The following is a 12,758-nucleotide window of genomic DNA, read 5'->3' as shown; positions in this document are numbered from 1 at the left end:
GAGAAAGGAAATACAGTTTAAACTGTCGTTGCAGGAAAGACGTCCGGCAAAAACCACCGACTGTGTGAACGTGAAAATTGATAGAATATCCCCTCCCATCTTCAGAGCAATCTGACTATTATAACATTAGCGTTAAGAAAGCTTACTTAAATATCTGCCACAACATAAGTAACCGGATCAAAGTAACATTACGTACAGTCCGCGGCACTGTGAGTGCAGACGTCGATGTGTCCCATTATCATTCATATCATATCACATCATAATGTGTCATATATTTCCTTATCTGAGTCAGCTGAGCCGTATCTGGCCGTGCAACACTCACAGTGTCACATACTGTATGCAGAAGTATTATTTTAAGCAACACATTAAGTTGACGAAACACTCGAGTCAAATGTAATTAAAGTCAGATCCACTCGTGTCTTAGACGGGGCAGTGATTTCATAAACCTGTTAATGTACGCATTCAAACACTTTTTCTTTTACCAGCTGTATTCACCTTGCAGGTGCAGCTATGTGGCTTTGATCCTGGATAAAGTGTTTAAGTCATGGATGTTTAAAGTTTAACTTCTTCATATTTGTCTCATATTATAGTTGACTTTTCATTCAGGAAGTATGACGCTGCGCTGTCAGTACGCTTGTCCATGTTTGTGATTGGTCAAGTGTTGCTAACCCCCGCCCCTTTCATGTGAACGCGCACTCAGCCGGACACGGCGGACAGAGAAACCCTGGCTTGAGTTACCGAGTTGATAACCAGCATCGTAGGACCGCTTAGCGAGAGCGCATTTGTTTTGGATTAGGTAAACCGGGTAACTCAAACATATCCAGGGTATGTTGAACCGGCTTCGTAGTACAGGCCTCTGGTCCCTCTGGTGTCCTCTAAACTGCTTCAGCAAGCCGAGGCCACACACATGTTCAGCTGCTGCTCTTCGGGACTCAGCAGGGCTTTGTCCAAGTGTCGCCATAAACCGGAGGCAGATTGGATCTACCACAAGGACTCTTGTCAGAAGTGAAACTGTAAATGAATAATAGAATATTCCCTTTTTTTATTTGTCATGTTGAGGACAGCATTTTCTTGATTCAGTGTAAGAACACTGAGTTGCTTCCTGCATCAGATTGTCCATCATCCATGTGGGTCTGCTGAACACAGCAGGAGGCCGCACAAACTGAAACGCCAACTTGTGTCTGACACTCAGAATGATTGTAAAACCTGCATTTAAATTGGTGAATAAATGTAAAATCTGCTTTACAGTTAAACATGTTGGGCTGCTTCATGCCTTTGATACAAGTGTAGTGTGTCTGTTGAACTGAAACTGAACAATTTGACTGCTCATTCAATGTTTAGGGCACCACGAATATTTTGAAGGTTTTCCAACAGAAATTGATTATTTGTGTTTGCTACAGCAATATACCTGTTCTGTGAATCACCGGTTCTCCTTTGAGAAATGAAAATCAGAAATGAAATTCACGTTTGGTTCCTTTATAGTTCTCCCTAGCATAAAGACACCAAAAAACCCACATTAGATAAAACCCCCCATCTTACTCACAGACATGAACACACCAGAGGACAGCTAGAAACATGACTGGGCATTCCTGAAATTTCACCAAAGACCAAAACTGTTAGTTGTTTTTTTATAAAGGTTGACATGAATTTTGAATTAAAAAATCATTTTCTTTCAATTGGATTATAAAAAATAAGATATCTAAGCTGTTTTTTGTAACCACCAGGTACGAATGGAATATTAGATTTTTTATAATTGTTCCACTGTGAGGTCAGAACTGAACTTATTTGCGTCACACTTTGGTTTGCCCTTATGAAAAAGGGAGCCTCCTTACGGATTGTGTACATTTGAATGGTGTAATGGCTTCCAGGCTGTATACTGTATGTATAAATAAGTGACATCTATTCAGAGTGAAATATGGATGCACTGATCTCATACACTGGCTTAGTCTCGGCCCCCTGATCAGTGTCTGCCATGACAGTAGGCGGTAAACACACTTTCAGTGTGTGTGTGGCCTCATGTTCTGTGTGCATGGATACACAGCCCTGTGTTGGATCAGTAACAGCAGATAGCCTGAGCTGTGTGTGTAAGACAGCATGTATAACACCAGGTCGTATTACACATAGGAATAAAACCAGATTACCTCTGAAAGCTGGTAATAGACGTAGGAACCGTTAGACGTATAAACTCCAGTTCTGGACAGAACTGAGCTCAGCTGGTAAACGTCTGATCATCTTTCTTCATTCTCAGAGAAAACAATTGGTCATACAGACAAACTGGGAGTACGTATCAGTGAAGGCTTTTACTCAAAGAAATACAAACTGGGAGGTTATGTGTTTTAAATACATTTATAAAAAAAGCATTTACCCACTGAAGCAGAATGAACACCCATCACTTTTTTCCTTGTGTAACATAGATCTGAAGAGACTGTTTCATAGCCTGAACAGAATCAAATAATCAAGCTTGAAAACAAAGGTACCACAGCCCATGGTGAGGGAAGGATGGAAGAGGGTTAAGTGCAGCACTGGTCAGAATCATTAGTGTAGATTCAGTCTAACTCTTCTCAGTTCCATATTCAGATGATCTGATCAAGAACATTGTCTCTAGATCAGAACATGCAAGCTTGATGAAGCATATGGTCAAATACGTACGGGTATATACTTCTTATCTCAGGATATTTGTAAAATATGAAAAATCTGTAGATGTACAGTGATGAAAGGAATTTAATTTGCATGAATGAGCAGAAAAAAACATCCACTCCATAGATAGTGTTTTCTTTAAAGGAAAAGGGAGACTACATTCATTGCACTGAACAAAGAGTCCACATAACAAAAAAAGGAGTTCCAAAAGATCACGTTCTGATGGGTAAAGTCCTTATAGAGCCCACTATAGCTTTTAATTATCTTATTTATTACTAGATAGTATCTGTGCCCGGGGAGATACACTGGTACAACGGAATACTGCATATCTACTCACAACTGGGGAGGGAGGTCCACATGGAGGCTAGCTGCCGAAGATGGGAATGTCCGTACACCTTCACCCTGCCCACTCCACCGGGGGGGGGGGGGGGGGGCTTCCGGCCTCCCCTCACAGTGAAGCTGGAGATCTTCACACGGCCACGTCGCTTTTGATCTGGAAATCTGGATTTCTTTTGGCCATCTGGCTCAGCTTCAGGGATTCAGTAATCAGCAACTCCTTCATTCCATTTTCAAATGTGGTCTTCAGTTTTTGCATCGTGTTGAAATATATAGGAGAGGTGTAACATTCTGGAGTCCTGCAGGGGTTTCCCACTCTTCTGTTTTTTTGCATCTTGGAGTAGATGATGGAGGGTGGGGGGTTACAGGAGAGAGGGGTTCAGGATGCAGAGGGGGGGCTACTTGTCACTAAACTGTTCACTGACCACGCCCTCTCCGGCTCTGTCCGTGGTGCCGTTGTTGTAAGTGGCTGCTGCCTCCCCCTCCTCTTTTTTCGCCCTCTTTGTTTGGGGGGTGTCCTGAAGTTCGCCGTTCTGCCTCTTGGTGGGGAGGGACGCAGAGACGGAGGCGTGGGCCGCCAGGAGGTGGAGGGGGTTTGCAACGGCTGGAAGAGAGAAGAAGAAGGGGGTAACGACAGGTTAAAGCTATGACCTCACATTTCTGCTTTTATGATATACTGCTTAAGCTACAGCTCCTTGAGCCAAGGACAGGGAGGACAGAGGGAGAGGACAGGGAAGACAGAGGGAGAGGACAGGGAAGACAGAGGGAGAGGACAGGGAAGACAGAAGGAGAGGACAGAAGACAGAAGACAGAGGGAGAGGACAGGGAAGACAGAGGGAGAGGACAGAAGACAGAAGACAGAGGGAGAGGACAGAGAGGACAGAAGACAGAGGGAGAGGACAGGGAAGACAGAGGGAGAGGACAGGGAAGACAGAAGGAGAGGACAGAAGACAGAAGACAGAGGGAGAGGACAGAGAGGACAGAAGACAGAGGGAGAGGACAGAGAGGACAGAAGGAGAGGACAGGGAAGACAGAAGACAGAGGGAGAGGACAGGGAAGACAGAAGGAGAGGACAGAAGACAGAAGACAGAGGGAGAGGACAGGGAAGACAGAGGGAGAGGACAGAGAGGACAGAAGACAGAGGGAGAGGACAGAGGGAGAGGACAGAAGACAGAGGGAGAGGACAGGGAAGACAGAAGACAGAGGGAGAGGACGGGGAAGACAGAGGGAGAGGACAGAAGACAGAGGGAGAGGACAGAGAGGACAGAAGACAGAGGGAGAGGACAGAAGACAGAGGACAGAGAGGACAGAAGACAGAGGGAGAGGACAGAAGACAGAGGACAGAGAGGACAGAAGACAGAGGGAGAGGACAGAAGACAGAGGACAGAGAGGACAGAAGACAGAGGACAGAGAGGACAGAAGACAGAGGACAGAGAGGACAGAAGACAGAGGACAGAGAGGACAGAAGACAGAGGACAGAGAGGACAGAAGACAGAGGACAGAGAGGACAGAGGACAGAGAGGACAGAAGACAGAGGGAGAGGACAGAAGACAGAGGGAGAGGACAGAAGACAGAGGGAGAGGACAGAGGACAGAGAGGACAGAAGACAGAGGGAGAGGACAGAAGACAGAGGGAGAGGACAGAAGACAGAGGGAGAGGACAGAAGACAGAGGACAGAGAGGACAGAAGACAGAGGGAGAGGACAGAAGACAGAGGACAGAGAGGACAGAAGACAGAGGGAGAGGACAGAAGACAGAGGGAGAGGACAGAGGACAGAGAGGACAGAAGACAGAGGGAGAGGACAGAAGACAGAGGGAGAGGACAGAAGACAGAGGACAGAGGACAGAAGACAGAGGACAGAGAGGACAGAGAGGACAGAAGACAGAGGACAGAGAGGACAGAAGACAGAGGACAGAGAGGACAGAAGACAGAGGGAGAGGACAGAGAGGACAGAAGACAGAGGACAGAGAGGACAGAGAGGACAGAAGACAGAGGGAGAGGACAGAGAGGACAGAAGACAGAGGACAGAGAGGACAGAAGACAGAGGGAGAGGACAGAAGACAGAGGACAGAGAGGACAGAGAGGACAGAAGACAGAGGGAGAGGAGAAAGAAGAGTTCCATGCTGTTCCACCAAAGTAAGCATGCAGTGAAGCAGGAAGAGCTGGTTAGTGAACATCCTAAACACACAGTAAGGTACTGCTTTACAGATGTTGAATATTAGATAGGTCTCGAGGATACACACCATGTGTGTGAATGCATTTAGTGAGAAGGTCAGAGAGGAGAGGCCCCTCACACACAGGTGAGTGTGTAGAGAATAACTAACATAATACAATTACAATATAGGCAATTCATAGAATAATGTGGGAGGGGGGTCACCTGTGCTGGCAGCAGTGGTGATGGGGAGCAGGTGGGTCCCGTTCTGTGAGAGGGTCTTGATGGGGAGCTGGTGCTGGCCCAGCGGGGGGGCTTGCTGCAGGATGGTGAGTGTAGTCAGAGGAGCCTGCACGATGCGGCTGACTCCCCCTATGGAGGAGGCTGTGAGGGGGGGCACTGACTCCACTTTAACTGCAGGGGTAGAAACACACATGTCACGCTCTGCTCACACACACAGCCCAACACACACACAGCCCAACACACACACAGCCCAACACACACACAGCCCAACACACACACAGCCCAACACACACACAGCCCAACACACACACAGCCCAACACACACTCAGCCCAACACACACACAGCCCAACACACACACAGCCCAACACACACACAGCCCAACACACACTCAGCCCAACACACACACAGCCCAACACACACACAGCCCAACACACACACAGCCCAACACACACTCATCACAGACTGAAGCAGCTCTTACGTTTGATCCCCCGGTGCGCTGCTCCTCCATTCTCATGAGGTTTCGGGCTCACTGTAGCAGTGGGCTCTCCGGCAACAGTTGCCATGGTGACGGCTGGGATCTGGTGGACAACGTGCACCGTCTGCATGACGGGGGCGGAGCTAACTGACATTGATACTATGGCTGGCGACGCCATGGCATAGGTCACTGGCTTCATGGTGGTTTGAGGCATCTGGCGCTGCACAGCGATCAGGACCGGCTGGTTGCTGAGGGGGGGGCCTGTCAGGGGGGGGGCGCAGGTTACTGACAAGCTGTCTCACTAAAATGTACTGCCTTTCACTTCTGGCAACATAAACAATTACTCCACACAAAAAAACGAGTTAAGGTTACTACATTGACATGACTTTCATCCTGGTGATATTTGGGCACCGCTGTGGGGTCTGCAGTCCTCTCGTTTCACTGAGTCTGCTCCACTCTCCTGGTTCTGGTTCTGCTGGGCCTCCCTTACCTCAGGCACCAGGCGTCCAGCAGCCTGGTGTCCTGACCAGTGGAAGGCAGTAGCTCAGTCTGTCGGCCTTGACTTACTTGACCTAACTGGAGAATCGCCGTTTCAAGTCCCAATCAGACCAAACTCAAATGGAATGTAGACTGGTAGCTGGAGAGGTGCCAGTTCACATCCTGGCCGAGGTCCCTGGTGCAAGGCATCGAACCCCCCCAACTGCTCCCTGGCGCCTGACAGACAGCAGCCTCTTTGTTCTGGAACCTTTTTATAATGCATGTTCATGTGTGCACATAGACCTGTATTCCAAGGCATGTGTGTATTTGTACCGTGTGTATCCCAAAAAATATATATTAACAGAGTGGAAAACTGAATTTCCACTTTCAATTCTATAAAGGTTCATCTTAATCTTAAGCACATAAGGTCCTGGACAGCTTGAGGGGACCCCCCACTATCTTGAGCCTGAGCTGAAGGAGTATCAGTTGAACCTGCACACTAGAAATCATTTTGTCTGATGTTCCGGGGAAATGGACCCGATGACAAGCAATAAGAATAGCAAAAAACCAAGCTGGGGGGTCCCACTAACTTATGTAGGTCATACAGAGTCATCAGTATTTCAAAAAGACTGTTTTGTCACCAGTTAAATACTCCATGTAGTACATTTAAACAGAGAATGGTCACTTTGTGTACAGATCATCTTGAGAGGATAAATCTTTACCGTTGGAGTTCTGTGTGAAGCGGGCCTCTTGGATCACAGCGACTTTGGGCTGGACTGTAGTGATTTGGGCTTGCGGGGGGGTTGGCTCTGGCTCCATGGGGACAGGGGAGCCCTCTCTGGACAGGCTCTCTGGAGTCTGAACCCCGCTGGACACAGACAGGGCCCCCGTGTGGCTAGGGGAGGCCGGAGCGCTCCTGGGACAGAGGACAGAAAGGATGAGTTCTGACACGCACCATATGAATATGCACCATATAGTAGCTGACAGCTCCCATGGGTCACCTGGAGGAGAGCGGTCCCATGGGCGTCCTGAAGCAGGGCACCCCCCTCGGCCGGCGCTTCCTGAAGGCTTGTTCCATCAGCTTGCCCTCCGAGGCGGGGTCGATCCTCCAGAAGGAGCCTTTGCCCGGCTCCTCCTGAGAGCGCGCCACTTTGATGAAGTACCGGTTCAGGGACAGGTTGTGCCGGATCGAGTTCTAGAACACACACATTCATACATTTACATATGCACAGAAATACAATGTATACATTTACATACAGCTAAACATGTAAAGGACCACTGCAAAAATGTCCCTCAGGTTTTAAGCTCTTTAAAGGTATGTGATGAAGGTAAGGTCTATTCTGTAATGACAACATTTCTGCCAAATTATAAATGAAAATATTGTAATTTTGAGAATTTATTTGCAGAGAATTTAAACTACTTAAATTAACAAAAAAGATGCAGCTGAAACCAGTTCATGTTAATATTAAACACCAGTCTATTGATTGAACTAAGGAAGACTTCAGAAATCAAAGCAGCTCCACTTTATTTGATGGTTTTGTGACGGTCCGAGTTTACTTTGATGATTTCTGAGGTTTACAATAGACAGTAACTGATGGTTACCAACAGTTACATGACACAGCTCTATTCAACATGTCAGAGCCACCATGAGACACTGTCCCTGTCAGAAGAGACTCCAGTCTGCAGTGCACTTCACTGACATATTTATTATCAACAGAAGACAGAATGAAAAATGCTGTCTCAATTTCCTGAAGGCAACAGTGAAATCTTTAAGGCATCTAAAACCTGCGCACATTTCCATTACATTGATATAAATACAGAGTAAAGCAGTAAATCCCGTGTTTGACAGTGCCTCAGATTTTTGCATTTACAATAACGTGACATGACACAGTCCTTAAATAAAGGAACATTACAACCTTAGACATGCAGAGTGAAGAGTCTGACCTGCCAGCCTTTATCAGCTGTTCTGTAGTAGGGGTAGTTCTTGGTGATGTGGGTGTATATTCCATTCAGAGTCAGCTGTTTATCTGCGGCCATGGTGATAGCTTGGACTATCAGCTGTGCATACGAATATGGAGGTTTGGAGTCGTCCTGTGGAAAATTAAAGACAGTTTTGCATCATGTGCTGGTAGGGGGAGATGTGATTGGTTAATGTAAGGTCAGCCAGGTTCCTGTTAGACCGAAACACAAACACAGACTTAGTCCACTGTCCTCTACTCCAAAGTCTGTGTTGTTGTGAGCATTTTTAATGAGTAACCAGGCATGTTGATGGTGTTCAGACATTCTGTCCTGCAGCCCCTTTCGTAAAAAATAATATATATTCCTTAAAATATATTTGAAAATGAAGCACACTAAGAGTTTCCTCGCCCTCTCACCTTTGGGCTGTCTTCACCGGAGGCCTCCTTGTCATTTTCTGATTGGGAGTTGTCGCCTATCAAGTCCGAGGCCAGAACACGGCTCGGCCTGTAGCTGGAGAAGCCCGCCCCCCGCGGACTTGATGGACAGGAGTTTGCCGCACTGAAAAATCAAATAAAAAAAACATTTAGTATATGATATTGTTGTAAACTTCTACGTGCTCTGAGCATTGCACAGAAGAGAAACAGAGCTCTCCCACCTGAGGGTGCCCGTTGGGGAAAGCTGGGGGCTTATGAGGTGGGCAATGTTGTCAGGAATGTTGATGGTCAGTGGGGAGATTTGGGGTTGGATAGGTTTAACTGGTGATTCTGGCACGTTCCTGGGCTCCTTCCTTTCATTGGACAGGACTGTGAACGTGATCTTTATAGTTGTGCTGGGAAACCGGAAACAACACCTGGGAACCAAAGGAAAGCACAAACAAAGAACATCAAGTGTGTGATTAATGTCCAGACAATTTCCATGCAAATGACTATGTAACACATAGTATGTCCACATTTGAACATCAGAAAGGCAATGTTTATTACAGTGCCAATGAGCCAATAGGACAACTTCCTGCCTGGCAACAAGCAGACCGAGGAGGTCTACCGAGACCCAGACTCAGTTTAAATATGGACCAGGAATTACCACTATGGTGTATGATGGCAACAACATTGCCATATCATACCAAAATATATATGAAGATAAAATGTGAAATTAGTTACCAGAAGTACAACAGTGTAGGGGGGGGCTTTTGGGGTAAACACAGACACACATGAGGCCATGCTGATACCGATGCACTCTGCTAACACACAAACATTATGTTCTATCACTCTGTAATCAAACATCCCCACTACTCTCTGTGTGTGGGTAAATCATGTTCCACCAAGAGTATGGATGCATGCATCAGTTTAACTATCATTATGTTGCTGCCATGTTGTGTGGGAGAGCAGCACACGGTCTTCCGTTTGGAGAAACCAAATCATTTTACAATTTCGAGATGTATAGTTAGTTTGTAAACTCTCGACATAAGGACCATGAATCAGGTTTAGGTTATCTGGCAGATCCGGCATGGAGCTGTGTGTCCACCCACACAGCACGTGCACCACGCTGCAACACAACAACAACAACACACGAGCCGCTGACCCGCAGATCTGTGCAGTGAAGCAACCCAGCCTGGGATCTTACATTCGGGGGAGCTGGAGAGGAGGCGCCCCTCTCCTTTGGAACACCCCATCAACAAACACCCCGTTTTTCCCGAGGCACCGCAGATAAAACTCCCCCGTGCCGGTGCCGTCTTCTCCCGCGGTGAATATCTCGATGTGCCGCCGGGAGATGAAGCTGGAGTGTCCCATGCTGACGTCCACCGAACCCTGCGAAGAGTTCCGGCCGATGGTCACCGACCTTTTCTTCATCAGATACTCGAATTCTCGGCCCTCCAGTCGGGCTACAGACCCCGACATCCAGCTAACCACCGCCATCTTCAGACCTGGGGGGGGGGGGGGGGGGGGGGGGGGGGGGGGGGGGGGGTAGTGTGCGTTCAGTGGGAACCTGTAAATGGTTAAAGGGAATTGAATGGTTTTTTTTTTGGTTTTGTGAAAAGGGGGGTTTCCAATTTTACACCGTGGAGAATTTGGCTAAGAACGTGCCAGACCGGGGACACAGCCGCTCCGACCCACCGACGCGAAGAAGAGGAAAAGAGAGCGGCGTCGACCAATCAAACCGGCCAAACGGACGGAAGTACTGCGAAAGACAACCCGTTAAACCAATGGGAAGTCGACATGATCAGGCAGATGTGTGGTGTTTACCAATGACAACAATAATAAAGAATAGCCGGAGAACGTAAGCTCGGTTGCACTGCAGGCTGACACGCAGACGGTGGATGGGCAAAAAGTGGAGCAGTGATTTCATTGTTTCAAACCAATTTTGTGTTCACTCTCTCCCTTGTTTCTGAACTGACATAACTTAGTTGATCTTGATTTCTTATTATTCTATCCAAACTTCTATGTATTCTTGTAAAATCCACGAGCATTTGTCAATAATAATTCATTCCAAGAGAGAGGTTGATGATTTTAATTACTTTACCTCCATTGTCGAACAAGCTGGGAACACAACAGTGATATATCATTACCTCATTAAGTTGATAAGGCACTTTACTATTTACACATCTAGCCTCATACGCTTTTATTTGCATTTATGTTGAATGTGAGTAAAACATGTTTTTCTTGTAGCTACTTTTCTGCTCTCAAGTTCGAAATATCTGACTCTTTAGCTTCTAAATCCTACACTACGTCCATGGCTTTGTGGAATTGGCCTTTGGTGCTGACCTTTATATATACAGTCTATGGTGCTGACCCAGGAGTGTATGTACGTTTTTTACTGAAAAATGTTTCAAAATGTATGCATGTTCATCTCAGTGCTCATCAAAGCTTCCATTGGAGAAAGGTAAAGCATGTTTTAAAGTGCTACAGTGCTATACTCTGCTTGGGATGATAGGCATATAGTTCTTACTGACAGGAAGCTGACAGGCCCCTCTGGTGTCTTAAAATCCACTGCAGGTTATATAGATATATTCCAAAAACCTTCTTAGAGGCAAAGTCATGTGAAGGGGACCAATTGAAGGAAAGACCTGAATAGGTCTCACAGTCACCAACTGGACATGGGAGAACAGCGATATGCTGTGCAGGGACTTTCACCTCAATTCTCCCACCTCTCGTTCTCTCCTTATCTGTGTGCACTCATGAATGCCTGTTAGAAACTCAGCATCAGTTTGTCATGACACTCACCCGGCAGGTGGCCAGTATTAAAGGGGAGCTATTATGCTCAATGCACTTTTTGATGTATTTTGACATTAATATGTGTCCCCGGTGTGTCAGGGAACTCACAAAGTGTCAGAAAACAAAACCCTCTCTCTTTTCCTCTCTTTACCCAAATCTCTAAAAACGGGGGTACAACGGAGCTGATCCAGATTTGCGTCCGATATGACGTAAACATCGGCAATGTGGACCCATGGCCCTATCAGAAAGTTGCTGTCAGAAACAATGCCCGACGTGTTTTGGACGTAATATGGTCTTTGTTTACATTAGCAAGCATCGCTAACACTCAGAGCTAACCTGTACTGGAGAGAGTGTGTGTAAAAAAAGCAGGAAATAATAAAAGGAACTCGCCTGAGAGAGAAAAAGCATTTGAGCTCCATACTGTTTCATAAATAATCCTTGATGTGTTTGGAACATGATATGGCGTTTAATCACGGCAGCATTTAGCTTTATCTCCGGTAGAATTAAGGGCAGGCATTAGCTCCCCCTCCTCTTTTTTTTGTTCAAGCTAAAGACCCCGAACTTGCAGTTCTCTAATGCCGCATTTCCACCACACGGTCGGCCTCGCTCGGTACTGCTAGGCCGCGTTGGGCCTTGTTAGGGCCGGCTCACTTCATGCTGCGCTTCCATTACAGTTTAGGAACTGGGGTAGTATCTATAGTAACGCAGTGTAGGCGGAGCCGTGACGTCATCTTCAATGAGAACCCCAGAAAAACAACACAGCCGTTAGCTGTTAGCACTCAGAGCTCCTCATATCTGTTCAGAAACTAGACAAAAGTTAAACAAGTACAAACCACAGACTGCCTGTGTCATGGTGAATACAGTCGCTGCTTTATTTATGTCTGTATAGGCCGTTGTTGTGAGTGTGGACGGTCGGAGCATATATTGAGTTAGCTTAGCCAATCTCCATCTAGAAAACACGCATTTTAAAAGGTTTTTCGCCTGCCGTCTATCTGCAGACTTGCCAAAGCATTAATTCATGGTTTTTACTAACCGGTATCAGTATGTTGTTACTTCGGCATCATTTTGAAACGTGTATTACAATTAAATCACGGTCAAATATGTTCATCTTGTTGTAGTTGTAGCCTCCTTGCCAGCGATTCTCTCTCTAGTTTAGCATACTCAGCCCGACTCAGCCCTGTTTGTTGGCCCCGATAGAACCACGATTTTGTCGGGCCAGAAAAGAGGTGAAAAAGTGGCCCCGGGCCGGAACTAGGCCTAGTGGAAGCG

At 46.6% G+C, this 12,758-nt stretch overlaps 1 protein-coding gene across 1 annotated transcript; it reads right to left on the bottom strand.

Moving 5' to 3' along the window:
* Positions 1–2,330: 2,330 nt before the first annotated feature.
* Positions 2,331–10,198, bottom strand: LOC117483658 (forkhead box protein K2-like). Its single transcript, XM_034132040.1, has 9 exons — positions 9,901–10,198; positions 8,936–9,130; positions 8,697–8,838; positions 8,266–8,412; positions 7,323–7,516; positions 7,044–7,237; positions 5,848–6,105; positions 5,351–5,539; positions 2,331–3,577 (listed from the first exon to the last, which is right to left on the bottom strand). Exons 1-9 carry the CDS (start codon positions 10,191–10,193, stop codon positions 3,372–3,374), a joined length of 1,818 nt encoding a protein of 605 aa, XP_033987931.1. The 5' UTR covers positions 10,194–10,198; the 3' UTR covers positions 2,331–3,371.
* Positions 10,199–12,758: the final 2,560 nt, after the last annotated feature.

Source organism: Trematomus bernacchii, unplaced genomic scaffold, assembly GCF_902827165.1.
Source record: "Trematomus bernacchii unplaced genomic scaffold, fTreBer1.1, whole genome shotgun sequence".
NCBI classification, from domain to species: domain Eukaryota; kingdom Metazoa; phylum Chordata; class Actinopteri; order Perciformes; family Nototheniidae; genus Trematomus; species Trematomus bernacchii.
This window is presented reverse-complemented; position numbering and strand designations above follow the sequence as displayed.